The sequence below is a fragment of the Schistocerca nitens genome, chromosome 7 (assembly GCF_023898315.1).
Source record: "Schistocerca nitens isolate TAMUIC-IGC-003100 chromosome 7, iqSchNite1.1, whole genome shotgun sequence".
In the NCBI taxonomy this organism is placed as follows: Eukaryota; Metazoa; Arthropoda; class Insecta; order Orthoptera; family Acrididae; genus Schistocerca; species Schistocerca nitens.
Window position 1 is genome coordinate 337,191,259 of NC_064620.1, and position 14,215 is coordinate 337,205,473.

General features: G+C 37.9%; 1 protein-coding gene across 1 annotated transcript in view; it reads left to right on the top strand.

The window, feature by feature from the left end:
* Positions 1–14,215, top strand: part of LOC126195229 (protein lethal(2)denticleless) — a 63,082-nt gene that overhangs the window by 22,718 nt on the left and 26,149 nt on the right. The window contains exons 2-6 of the mRNA XM_049933754.1: positions 3,351–3,560; positions 3,646–3,834; positions 5,563–5,679; positions 7,681–7,807; positions 7,887–8,092. Coding sequence (XP_049789711.1) covers positions 3,351–3,560; positions 3,646–3,834; positions 5,563–5,679; positions 7,681–7,807; positions 7,887–8,092 — 849 coding nt within the window. The remainder of the gene's footprint in view (positions 1–3,350; positions 3,561–3,645; positions 3,835–5,562; positions 5,680–7,680; positions 7,808–7,886; positions 8,093–14,215) is intronic.

A 14,215-nucleotide genomic window follows, 5' to 3' on the forward strand; every position in this document is an offset into this window, starting at 1 on the left:
GGCAGATTTTTAACTTACCCAGCACCCTGCCTTCGGTGTTGGGGGACAATGCCTCCACAGCAGCTTTAGTTTTACGTTTTATGTGTGAGATTGGGTTTTATATTTCTATGTAGGTTTTAGCGCATGTCCTTTGTCCTTCTGTATCCTCCACCCTAGTGCTTTTAGGGTGGAGGTTTTAATGTGTTGCAGAGTGGCTGGCTTCCCTTTTTATTCTCGTGGTTGGCCAGCCACTGTAATCTGCTTTCATGTTTTACTCTCTTCTGTTTCTAGTGTCTCTCTGTATTTTCTTGTCTTCTTTTGTTCCTTTTAGTGTTCGTTGCCTTCCCTTCGTTCTTTCCGTTTTGTGTTATACGTTTCGTCCGTTTTATTCTCACACTTGAGACATTGTTGTATTATGAACAAGGGACCAATGACCTCGTAGTTTGGGTCCTTCTCCCGCCTTTAAACGAACCAACCAACCATATGTCTGACTAACAATCATTCGTTGCCAGGTGACGCTGCTGTTGCCTGGATGGGTTATGTCGGTAGTAAGGCGGTGGAAGGCATACACTGCTTAATGAGCAAGGTTAACTTAAAAAACATTTAAGATTTAATAGAAACAAACAGAGAGGCATTGAATGTGATGAATACAGTATTGATTTCAACTGGGATGCTACTGATAAGAGGGCACTTTGGGGCATTCATGATCAACTTTGGTTTGCTCTCCACAGTAACGTTTCCAACCCCAACAGTAGTTAATGCACAGTGATTTGTAATTTATTTCTAAATCCAACAGTCTTTCAATGGAAAGAAGTCTCCTCCATAATAAATGGTTTTCCTGACCATGATGGTTGGTTGACATCAACAAAGCATCCACATCAGCCAGGTTATTGATAAGAAGTACAGTTTCAAAGAGTCTTAAATGTTCATTCAGTAAAATCATTCAGTGAGAATGTACTGAACAAACAATGGGAGAAAGGTTACCATGGACACATAGTAAACGAGGTATTTAATTATTTTACGAAATATTTTTACAACAGTAGGAATCCCATTTTTTTTTGCAAGTAGTCAGAGGTAATTACAGTGAAAGCCAGTAGAAAGGGTGGTGACATTTGGTTTTCCAAGTATCCTTGCCAAGAAGAAAGAGCATTATTGAACACAGAGGACTAACTCTAATAAAGATGTTTACCAATTCCGTCCAAGCAATATTGCTGAAATCTTTACCATGTCATCAAAAGATAAAATCATTGCACTACGTATAAAAAATATAAAATTCCAAGAACCAAGCCAAAGCGGTTTAGATTATCATAAAGCACAAAACAAAAAAAAAAATGGACTAAGGCAAATGTACTCAGTTCCCTGACGACAGCCGTTGCCAGTCAGATGTTCGAGTAATGTCATTAGCTGTGAAATTAAGTGACTCTTTCCTAACAGCAAAAAATTTGACCAGTCTAAGCAGGTATGTCAGATTTGATTCTGCAGATCTGGCATATACCACTAGCAGACATCAGCTGCCCCAACTAAACTGTGAATGAGGATGTAACTCACTGAATAGTAGCAACACTTTGGGCTGTGATTGTGTTCCAACCAAAGTAATGAAATACTGTTGTTTTGGCCACGTAGGATGTAGGAGTCACGTAGGAATCTTTACAACAGAAGAAGTGTGTCACACTGATTCGTATTAACTGCTAGTTTTGAACAGCAATTCATAGGCCTACTTGTTAGTAAGAGGAATGGATGTTCTATCCTGGGTAGCTTTGTTGTAAAATGTTGGTAGCCTGCTTAGTTGAGTGGAAAGTATTGTATCTGGTTTTACAAAGTGTCATCTTTGACTTGTAACGTTAATGGTCAACATGAGTCACTCATTAAAATCTAATATACATAAAATAGAAGCTGTAACAAAATTATAATTATTTTCCTGACTCCACTTCCACAGACTTCCCCAACTGAAAACCAAACTTTCATACTGTTAGAGAGACTAGCTTTACTATGACTCACATGATATGAAGTCAGCTTTCTCAAAGTAAAATAAATGTGAAAATTTGAACATTCACATAATGAGTCACTGATTTTATTCCTTCCTTTTTGCAGCATGATATCCAGCAACCTAGGCAGACTCCTGGGCAGATGAGATATAAGACTTATTTTTGGATCTCCTAAGAAGATAAAGGGGATACTACGCCTCGTTAAGGACAGTCGTGACTCAGGATTGCTGAGATTTATAACATCTCTTTTGAGTGCAGTAGCAATTACATCAGTCAGTCCATCTGTACTATTTCTGACTGCTATGTAGAAAATGAGTGGCATATTAAAAATCGAGATTTGGAGAATCTGCAATTGCTGAGCATAGCTGTACAAACAGACAGAAAATATTCTTTGATGAAAGAAAAGTTTTGTCCCATGTTCCTTCATACTGGGATTCTGAAATTAAAGAGGCTGCAGAAATAAGAATGTGTGAGAACAACTTCAACCATGACAGCAGATACAATTTTAGTGGTGCATGGAAGTGAGCTCACTGTGTAGAGAAGAGGCAGAGATATTCATTGCAATGTTCACGCTTCTACAGGGGCGGTGACAGCACGAGCGCAGATGCTGACATTGCTCCTGATGAAGATGATGGAGGTAATTGTTGAAAGCTTGCAGTTTTACCCTAAATTGATGCAGCAAGAAGTCTGAGAATGTTTTATATAACAGTGCCATCATGAAAGACTTCGTTCTTATGACACCTTTAAACCTAACCTAATCCTCTGGCTACGCTGCAGATTGGCCTGCCTGAGAGAGTGGCTGGGGGGGGGGGGGGGGGGGGGGGAGTTCTGTTCTATTTGCACATGGATGATGTCACACAGCCATAATTACCTCGCAGATCAAATATGACACCTGCTATCAGTAGATTCAGTTGACTCAACTGTTGCAAAGGGAATGATATGCTAAGGAATGTGTGAGCACTGAAGCCTTCAGTTTCTTTTGGTTTTTCCTCTTCTTTGTACATGTAATGGAGCCAGTGTACTGTGTTGCAAGGACTGTGGTGTATTTGAAGAAATTTACATTCTAATGATACAGTTACATTTTGTTACATCTTTTGTGGTCGGAAATAAATATTGATGAAATTTACTATTGGGCATTGTGGAGCAGTAGGATGTTCAGTGAAGTAACAGGCATATCAGATAATAACGAGGTGATGTCATTGTAAAGGCTATTTTGTGCGGAATATATGGCTTTAGTTTCAGGTGTTATTAGCATGTTAAATGTGTTTTTATTATAACATTTATTGTAACAAAGTTTCATATTTAATTGCTTTTTGTGTTCATATTTTAATCTCCTAGGGAAGTTTTATTAAAGTAATATCTTTGAATTTTTGTTTTGTTTCAAAGGGGCTTCTGTCGGTTATGACTTTGCTATTAAGCGTTTGAAGTGCTATGAAACAGGAGACTCTAGAGGCTCTTCTGCTGTTGTACCTCCTACATTTGCCTGCAGATTTTGTGGTGTAACTAACTATGAGTATCTTCTGGCATTGGCAGATGAAGATGGAAAGATTGCTATCCAGAACACAAGACTCAAATCCAAGAGTAATCTGATGGAAGGTATGCTGTGTCAGATTTCTTGCAGTTTATTATTGTTCTATTTTGTGAACTCATTTTTAAGAGTATATTGTTATTGTTTTCCCAGGATCACAAGCCCACAATAACGCAATATTTGACGTTGCTTGGATGGATGGGGAATTCAAATTGGTTAGTGTATCTGGAGACCACACTGCAGTTCTCTGGGATGTTTCCAACTCTCAGATGAAGGAAATTGGGAAATTTGAGTCTCACACTCGCAGTGTTAAGACAGTAACTTTCAAGCCAAAGGACAAAGGTTGGTTTAGAGAAAAAAATTGTTGCTGCTGTTGCAATAATAGTTGCATGTGGTTCTTCAGGGAACATTGATTACTTAACAGTAATGGCACCATTAATCTGATGGTCTTTGAATCAAATAAAACTTGTTTTCTCTTGATGATTCCTCTCGAGGAACATTGTTTTTACGGTTTATGAATTAGGAGTCAAAATTACTGGCCATAATGTACCTTGATGAGGTAAAATGTGTAGCACATCCAATAGATTGTTTTTACGGTTTATGAATTAGGAGTCAAAATTACTGGCCATAATGTACCTTGACGAGGTAAAATGTGTAGCACATCCAATAGATATATGTAAAAGTGACCAGAGGCAAATTATCTTGCTGTTGTGGTTGGTGTTATAATAGAATAAGGAAATTCCTTTGTTTACTGTTGATAACTTGGAGATGGCATGGTGATACAAAATTTCTGTGAGAACACTTTGACCCCCTTGACCAAAATTCTGGATTCGACTCTGAAAGTGGCACACTATCCTATTGCTTTCTTGGGGAGGAGAGTTTGGAGAAGGTAAAAAAGGAATGATAGGTGGCTCAAATCCCTGTATGAAAGGATGTACCTGTAGTGAGGGAGAGGGTAGACAAAGTACTATGGTTTGTTATATCCTCTCAGCTTAGATAATCAGTGGTGTCATTTATGCGGTGAATGAAGCATACCAGCAGCAGAAATATTAGATTTCACATAAAGCAAAACTATTTCTCAACTGAAACTCTTATCAGATTAAAAATATATTAACTTACAAGTTAGTCAGGGACAAACATTAGGACCAATACTGTTCTGCATATGCATCATTTCCAGTGAACATCAGAAAAGAAACAAAATTCTTCTTGTGGATTACAGATTTTGTCAAAAGGCAAGAATTTTGATAAAGGAAACACACACACACACACACACACACACATACACACACACACTCCAGATATTCTATGAAATGTAAAATTGTGCACTTTACAAAACCCAAAAACCTGATATATCAAGACTGTAGTGTCAGTGAGTCACACATGGAATCAGTCAATTTGTACAAATACCTGGTCTAATAATGTGTGAAGCTATGAAAGAGAATAATCATATAGATTTAGTAGGTAAAGAAGATGGCCACCTATGAGTAGTTGGTTAGATACTATAACCTATAAGCTTAAAAACAGTTGTGCAACCCATACTACAATGTTGTTGATGTATGTGGGACACTTACCAAATAAGATGAACAGGGGTTGTAGAATGCATACAAAGATGGGCAGACTGAGGCGTTATTCCCATAGGGCCATGAAGACAAGATTACACTAATTGCAGTGTGTACAGAGGCAGTTAGGGAGTGCTCCATATGTGAATATGATGGGGAGAAACCCTACCACGTGGTACAGTGGGAATTTTTGTGCTGTGCACTTCATAGGGTTGCAGATTACAGACATAGGATGATGTCCCATGTCAGTCAGTTGTTTTTTCTTGAAACATTTAAAAAAGTAGTACTAGGTCAGCATAGTGTACTGGAGAGCTTCTATAGCACTTGTAAAGTAGAATTGAAGTTGTAAAGGTGAGCCAGTAGTGCGATAGATTGCTCATAACAGTACCTATGAAAGCTAAAGGCCCACATCAGAGTTCCATATTGATACACTGTTTTGGTCTGTCAGGATGTTTCATGGTTCACATAAGTTTTTAAAAATATTTACATAATGTTATTTTTTGTTGTACAGCAATTTTTGCAACTGGAGGAAGAGATGGAATGATCATGATATGGGATGCACGCACAGCCAGTGGATCTCGTCAATGTAAACCTGATAATTACATATCAAATAGCCACCATCTACCAGGTACTTGCTTTTTCCAATTATACTTTCCAGTTCTTATGTGTAAATATGACAATTCCCAACTGCTGATGTGTCATTAAAGTTAACTGCATAAACATATTTACATTAATATTTCAAATACACCCAGAAATGAAATAAGTGTCATCTTGTTGCTGTATGTAAAGTAGTATATGTGTGTTTGTGTGTGTGTGTGTGTGTGTGTGTGAGAGAGAGAGAGAGAGAGAGAGAGAGAGAGAGAGAGAGATAGTGGACTTTATTATTGTAACAATATTACGGGAAAGAAAGTTGCTACTCACCATATAGCGACGATGCCGAGTCACAGATAGGCACAGCAAAAAAAGCCTCTCACAAAGGTAGGTTTCGGCCATTAAGGCCTTCGTCAACAACACACACACACACACACACACACACACACACACACTTTCTCTCTCTCTCTCTCTCTCTCTCTCACACACACACACACACGCACAGTCAATCTCTCTCTCTCTCTCTCTCTCTCTCTCTCTCTCTCTCATGCAAATGCAACTCACCACACCAACTGCAGTCTAAGGTAACTGAAACTGGTTTGTCTTTTTGTTGTGCCTATCTGCGACTCAGCATCTCCGTTATATGGTGAGTAGCAACTTTCCTTTTCTTAATATTGTCACATTCCATCCTGGATTTTCCATTGTTGGACTTTATTATTGATGTTTAATCCTATGGTGAACACCTAGAACATTGTGTGGCTACTTGTTATTGTGTGGCTACTTGTTCTGGTTGAATAGTCATGTTGGAAGTTATACAGACATCAGCATAACTCTTTGACACCATCAGAACACATGGACCCTCTTGCTGGGCGCTGAAGTAGCTGTCGGTATACATTGCTGCTGCGCATTTGCTGTGGAAAATCTTCTAGAAACTGCATAAGTATAACTTATCAGCTTGCACTGCTTTAATTAATTTTGTAAATCTGTTGGACAGTGAAACATTATCTCGGGTATAGCAGAAAAAGTATTTCCTGCAGGGTATCACAAGTTAAATGAGAACATGGGCTGAATAACTGAAGGCCGTTGTTATGAGTGTTCACTCCCATTTACTTGACCATGATATATTGAGACCATTGTAGTTAAATGGTGGACGTAGTTTACCTACATTGTTTAAAATTAATCACATTATTCTAGGTATGATTTGTTTTACCAATAATCAAGTAATATTGAGTAAATTGGAGGAAGCTTAATGGAACAGGAGTACTAGCATAAGTAAAATTTAATTGTTTTTATGACTAACATTGAGATTATAACAGTCAAAGGAAGCAAATTTATTTGGCCAAAGATGATTATTAAGTCTAACAGAACAGCTCAACCATTTTCAGATACTTAGGATTGGATAATAGTTTTGCAATAAAGAGACACATGGCTTAAAATCTTTTGATGTGTTAAGGACACAATTGAGAAGAGTTTTGGAACAAGCAGATGAGAATAACGCTCAAACTTTTGAGTGAACATTAGACATGAATAAAATAGGTCAGAAGAGTATAGAGAAGAGATTCCTTAGAAGTGTCATAGGATGCTTATTTCTGCATCTGGGAAATGAAGATATCAAGTAGAGACTTCATGTACCACTATCATTTCCTACATCGCTGTGCCAGTTGTGAATGATCCTTGGGAAGAAGACTTATCAATAAATCTTAGCTATCAGTTATGTGAAAGACAGCATTTACCAATATCTGCTACACTGCTGCTGTGTTCTGTAATGTTATGATCACTAAGGTTGGCAGAGACATGTAACTCTTTGTGCTTGAAGGTTCAGACTCTTACTGATTCAAAGTAATGGAGTGGATGTATCAAGAGATAATGTGTCCATTTTAATGTTGTTGTCAGCTTATTTTGTTTTATTTCTGTTGTATGAAATTTTTTGCTGTAGACCTTATCAGTAAATTTAAAGAGACTCCTATGAATTTAAAACTAGTTTTCTCATTATATAATATTATTGTTTTTCAACTTAATAAAATTTAAATACCAACAGGTCTTGCAGCAGGTACTGCTTCAAAATGTCGGAGGACTAAGTGTCTCCAGCCATCACGTGCAAATAGTGTCACAGGACTTGTATTTCAAGACGAAAATACATTAATATCATGTGGAGCTGGAGATGGGTTAGTTAATTTACTGAAAATACTTAAAATAAAATGTCACATTATAGTCTAGTGTTTAATACCTTTACCTTTTCCACAGACAAATAAAAATTTGGGATTTACGAAAGAATTATTCAGCATATAAGAGGGATCCTTTACCAAAACTACATTTACCGTATGCTGGAGGAACATCAAAAAATGGATTTACGGATCTGCTGCTTGATCCTGGCAATGTGAGACTATATGCGAGTTGCATGGATAACACAGTTTACTGCTACAATGTTTCTACTTATGAGAAACAACCAGGTAAAAAATATTATCTACCTTTCAGTTCCTGCATGATTAGGAGCATTTTTGGTTGTATATTTCTGATGATTTTTTACAGTCATGGTATTGCAGAAGCTTGGATATAAGAGGCATTTTGCACTTAGTTGGCACAGATTGTGGAAGTTAGTGTATGTTTTAGTGTCTCATCAGAAACATGTTATTCTTTCAGAATCGTTGATTTGAATGATTCTGAAAAAAGATGGGCTGTGGAAATTTCAATGCCATAAAGAAAGTATTCATATTAACTTGAAATATAGAGGCTGATCTAAACAGATTAATGAATTAAAAAAATGGAAAAGCCACGATGGAGTGACATTAATAATATGAAAGGAAGAGATTGCTACTTACCATATACAGAAGGTGCGTTGAGTCGTAGACGGGCACAGTGAAAAGATGTTACACATTTAAGCTTTTGGCCAAAAGACCTTGCAAAATAGAACACACACACACACACACACATTGTTTCTGGCCACTGAGGCTCAACAATGGACTGAAACTACACCTGATGGGAGTAGCAATATCACATGTATGGTGGGAATAAGGAAAAGGCAGGACATGGGATGGGGAATGGGAGGGATAGCAGGATAGTGGTGGGGGAATGTGTAGTGCAGCTTGTAGGAATATGCAGGGACGTGGTGGGGAAGAGAGTAGGCCTGCTAGGTGCAGTTGGGGGGGGGGGGCAGAAAAAGAGAGAAGAAAGAAGTAAAGAAAGGGGAAAAAATGCTAGGTGCAGTTGGGGGGGGGGGGCAGAAAAGGAGAGAAGAAAGAAGTAAAGAAAGGGGAAAAAATATTAGTGGGTGTGTTAGTGGAATATAGAAGACTGTGTAGTGCTGGAATGGGAGCGGGGAAGGGAATAGATAGGTGGAGGACAGGGACTAGTGACAGTTGAGGCCTTGGGGGCTACAGGAACATGGGATATATTGGTAGGAGAGTTCACACGTGCAATTTGAGAAAGCTATGGTGGTAGGAAGGCTCCAGATGGCACGGGCTTTGAAGACATTGTGTTGGGCAGCATGTTCAACAACTAGGTGGCACTGCTGTCTCTTAGCCACAGTTTTTCAATGGCTAGTCATATTGGAAGACAGCTTGTTTATTGTCATACCTGTGTAGAAAGCAGAACAGTTATTGCAGCTTACTTTGTAGATCAGATGGCTGCTTTCACAGGTAGCTCTGTGTTTGATGGGATAGGAGATGCCTGTAATTTGACTGGAGTAAGTGGTGGTGGGAAGTTGTATGGACAGGTCTTGCAACTAGTTCTACTGGAGGGGAATACCCCTGTGGGTTGGGTGGGAAGGATAGTGGATGGGATATTCCTCAGTTAAGTAGGATAGTCCAAAGCATGGCGGAGAAAGTTGTTCAGGTGCTCCAGTTGTGGGTCAGAGGGGAGGACTCATTTGTGGCCAGATAGTGGATGTGCGGGTGGTGGTAGGTGATGGGAGAGACATGGCACAGGGAATCTGTTTCTCAACAAGGTTGGGAGGGTAATTTTGGTCTTTGAAGGCCTCAGTGATATCCTTGGTATATTTGAAGAGCGACTCGTCACTACAGATGTGACAACCATGTGTAGCTAGGCTGTATGGAAAGGACACACACACCTCATCAAGCAATATTTAGGATATCAATAGAATGTTTTCTTTTTATCGTTGTTTTGTACCAGTCATCAACAAAGGATTAAATTACTTTTGCCTTTATAAAATTGCGGAAAATGATAACATTGCAATTTCAATGCAAGTCTGTCAGAACATCACTAGAGTTAACAAAATTGTCAGAAAAATTGTTCAGTATGTAATCCCAGTCTGCTTTCTGAAACACACTCAGGAAACTGCAAGCCAGAAAGTACTGTAATTAGAGATTGTTTGCTTACAATAACTTTCATAAATGGACAGAGCAGGCTGTTTTAAAAAGAAAAGAAAACTTCTGAAGTAATTTAAAGTAACTGTAGAACAAAATATTTTTAGGGATAAAAATTTAGTGAGTTTCACACAATTGCCGGTAAATTAGTGACTTGCCCTAACCTTTACTCATGCCTGCCTCTCTGTTCCCACTGTTGCATCAGTTTGTCAAGAAGATGACAGGAAAAACTTTTTTCTCTACTGCAGTTTGAAATGGGTGAGCCTTGTACTATCCAGTAGTCAGTGTTAACAAACAGATTAGTCGTAAAGTCTGTGGAAAAGAAATTTGACAGACTTTGTTATTTCGATGATGTGGAGTGCATATGACAAAGTTCCCTTATCAGGAGAGTAAAGTACAGATGATCTCCCCTGCTGTTGAGTGTTGTGGTGATGTCTGATGTCTACATAGCAAGTCTTATAGGATTCAGTTACTAAAGGCCCTCCACATTAGTGATAAGGTTCACCATGTAGACTTTCGTAGATTTATCCTCAACAGGAGAGCATAAGACAGTTACTTCCTGTCACAATTGTTGTTCAGTGATAGGCAACTTTCCATTTAATGCCTTTAGACTGAACCTGCAGCAGCAGTTAACCAGGTGAATGGCAACTGAGTGGTGCTCATGCTGTGCATAAAGATTCACACCTACCATTGTGCTTCCTGCACTGTGTTGGTATCCACGTAGACTGCACAAGAAACAGTCTTTGCATAGTGCTACCATGTAGTTTTTAATTATGAACTATCTGTATTTCACAACAGAGCTTTCTTTGATGCCACTCTCTGTTGAGTGTCCTGCTGGTTTGACCGCTACCTGTATTTTGTTGCCCTCTGCGTGCACTCTACATAGTTTTGGCATGGCGAATTTTGATGATGCTTTTTTGAATGCGCTGGGAGAAGGAATTGATGATTCCAGGAGAACTCGAATTTCTGATACTGATCCAGATTTCTGTGGGGTTGAATGGTCAGGTAAATAATAAGTAAAAGAAAATAATGTAGTGAAGTGTTTGAAATATTTTATCACTTGAATAAACATTTGTAAAACAATTCTGGTAATAAAAAGTATTATAAATTAATTGTAGATGAGGAAGACTGTTGAACCATCAATTTCAAAACTGTTATTGTCAAAGTGACTTGAGACAGCAGATGAGAAATTTGTATTGTGTACATTTTCCCACCTCCTGCTCCCTCTTTTTCAGGAAAAGGCTCATGTGAAGGCACCACTTGATAGCTTGATTATTTTGATGCCAGGTGAAATAATAAAATCAGCTGTAATCATTCACATTTCCCTTGGGAAAAAGCCAAACTTCAGTGGCTATTGGTCAAAAGCCTCAACAGTTAAACCGTGATAGGTTCCAAGCAGTTTGAACTTGGACCTCATCTACAATGGAAAAATATGTTCCTTGTAATCAGCCTAATCTGGACCCATTGTTCAAAACTCACCCAATTTTTGACTATTTGAATAACATTTCTTCTTTGTTTGTTCATTGTGGATATTTGACAGTTAATGAAGGATATCCAGAACCATGAAGGTAAGGGATAGGTCTCATATGTAGGCATATATACAGTTATTTTTTCTTCACTTTACTTGCAACTGGAAGAGGAAAGTACAAGTAGTGATACGAGATAATCTCTGCCATGACTTGTCGATAAGGAATGTGTGACTTTTGAGGATGAGTACATTTTTGTGTTTACGTGTAAAGCAGACCAAATAACTATGGCATAAACTGTTTGTAATGCTTTGACTGGATATGTGCTAAGGATGGAGGTTCATGCTGGGAAAGTGGTACAGGAGCTGGGTGTTGTGACGATTTCGAATAAACTAATAAAAAACTACTTGGACTATTTATGGGCGCACAAGACAAAGACAGTAGGCACTTGGGCACTTAACAGAAAACAACTCCCTCAGTGTATGGTTGTAAAGCCAAGTATCAAGAAAGGACATGATTTTGCAAGAAGGGAATATCTGCTCTGTCTAAAATGGAGGGACACAAGATATGTTTTGAGGCTTTCAACTTGCTGCAGTGCTACAAGATACAACTACTCTATATTCTTCTGGTTTGTGTGCAAGATATGAACACCTGCCTCAGTAGATCAATAATAATGTCAACTTTCCAAATATCATAGATTTATTTAAGTTGATTGTGTTGGTAGCACGATTTACAGCTATTTTAACACAAGAATAAACAAACTGGGAAAAGAGAGTTGATACAGTGTCGCTAAATTTTGGTACTTTTCCATAGTAATGCTGATTCAAAGTTCTTCTCTAGGCTCAGTCATTTTAATTTTGGTTTAAGGACTCTCGCATTGGTTTATGTGAAATTAAGTGCTGTTTGCATAATATTCCATTTGTACCCCAAATTATATCTTCTAAAAGTACTTAACAAAATAGTATTTTTTCATTATACAGCACAGGAATAAATTTTTGTTCCTCATCATAACAACTTGTAACTAAAGAACTCAGCAAGATAAAAGTGTATTTGCAACAATAAACCATTATATTACTCATTCAAAATCTATAGAAAAACTGCAAGGAACTCAAGACAATAACTGACTACAGCTTGTGCATATTAAAAATTATGCAGAACTGATGTATAATTGGAGTATTGTTTGGATGTATAGTTTTATTTTTGTTGTGATGGAAATTTAAATGTAGCAAATATGCAATTTAGTTTTTCAAATTAAATTTTCATTTAAAATGGAAGCAGCTAGGTATTCAAACTTTCTTTATATTCATATTTTAAAGTTTCCCGTTTAATTCTCACCATCTAAAGATTATGAGGCAGTGCACAATAGATTATAAAGTTTTATCTTTCAAATAAGATTTTGTTCATTTCGTATGGTTTTGAATTTTTCAGTCTGTGTTTCTTAGAAAGTATAAAATAAAAATTAACAGTTAGAATATATTTATTCCTGTTATTGTTTATTTATTCAGAAACAGAATGAATAGGGTGAAGGACTTAATATTTCATAATTAAAGTTTAAATATGTTGAAAAAATCACAATGTTGAAAAGTTTGCTCTTAAATAAGAGGTAGCGTTGTGACAGCAGTGATCCATGTGTGTCAAGTAAATCATCAGTGAAAACATATCACAGAATACTGAACTGAAATTGTGTCAAATAGTATCAAATAAATACAATATTTGTCTGTTGCTATTACCAGTTTGGCCTATTTCATGGAACCTTACAAGCAGCAGAGATAACTGTAGCCATGAGGGGTGTCAGTGACTAAAGCGAAACCAGACTTAGTTCTGGATTATAATATTCACAAAGTAGGAATGGATAAGTCAGACCAAATAATTGTTTATTGTTTTTTTTTTTTTCAAGAGAAGGCAGTTCAATTGGTGGGAAAAATTTTTCTTTCATTTGTTTGTGATGGACATCATGCATGCATTTGTGCTATATAAGGTGACACAGATTATGTATAAAAGAAAAAAAATACACCCTGTTTCTGTATCTTGTACAGTTACAGAATTCCTTTGAACACAAGGCAATGTATGTCAAGAGATCAATTCTTCACTAGTTCTAGGACCGACCATTTTGCTGAAAAGTTATCACCAACTGAGAAATAAATTGTGACCAACACTTGCCTTAAAAGTGTGTTCCTAAGTCAGTAAGCGCCAGAAGGGGAAATTGTGCTGAAGAGAAACATCCTGGTGGTGTTGAAATTGTAATGTACCTCTTCATACAATTCAGTGTTTCAAAAAGTACCACACTCGGGTGAATTAAAGTGTAAGAATGACGTGCGCAAGGTTTTTGCCCCCCCCCCCCCCCCCAAATTCAGTAAAACATTTTGTATATCTAACAGTGGAAACTCCAGGTTGAGATAACAACAATACAAGGAAAAGGTAGATTGCTACTTACCATAAAGATGAACAGGCACAGGTGAAAGACTTTTTCACCTTAACTTTCGGCCACAGCCTTTGTCAGTAAAGAAAACACACACACACACACACACACACACACACACACACACACACACACACAGAGCTGCCATTTCCGGCTGTTCGGACCAGAATGAAACTGTCAATAGAATGAAAGCAGTAGTCTGGAGGGGCAGGGATAGCAGTGTATGGGCAGGGAGAGGGGGGGGGGGGGGGGGGGGAGTGTGCCATCTGGCTGCAGCATGCAGGGACTAGGCTGCCAACAGATTGTGCCTGTCTGCAACTAAACGTGTCATATTTATAGTAGGTAGCAATCTTTCTTTTCCTGATA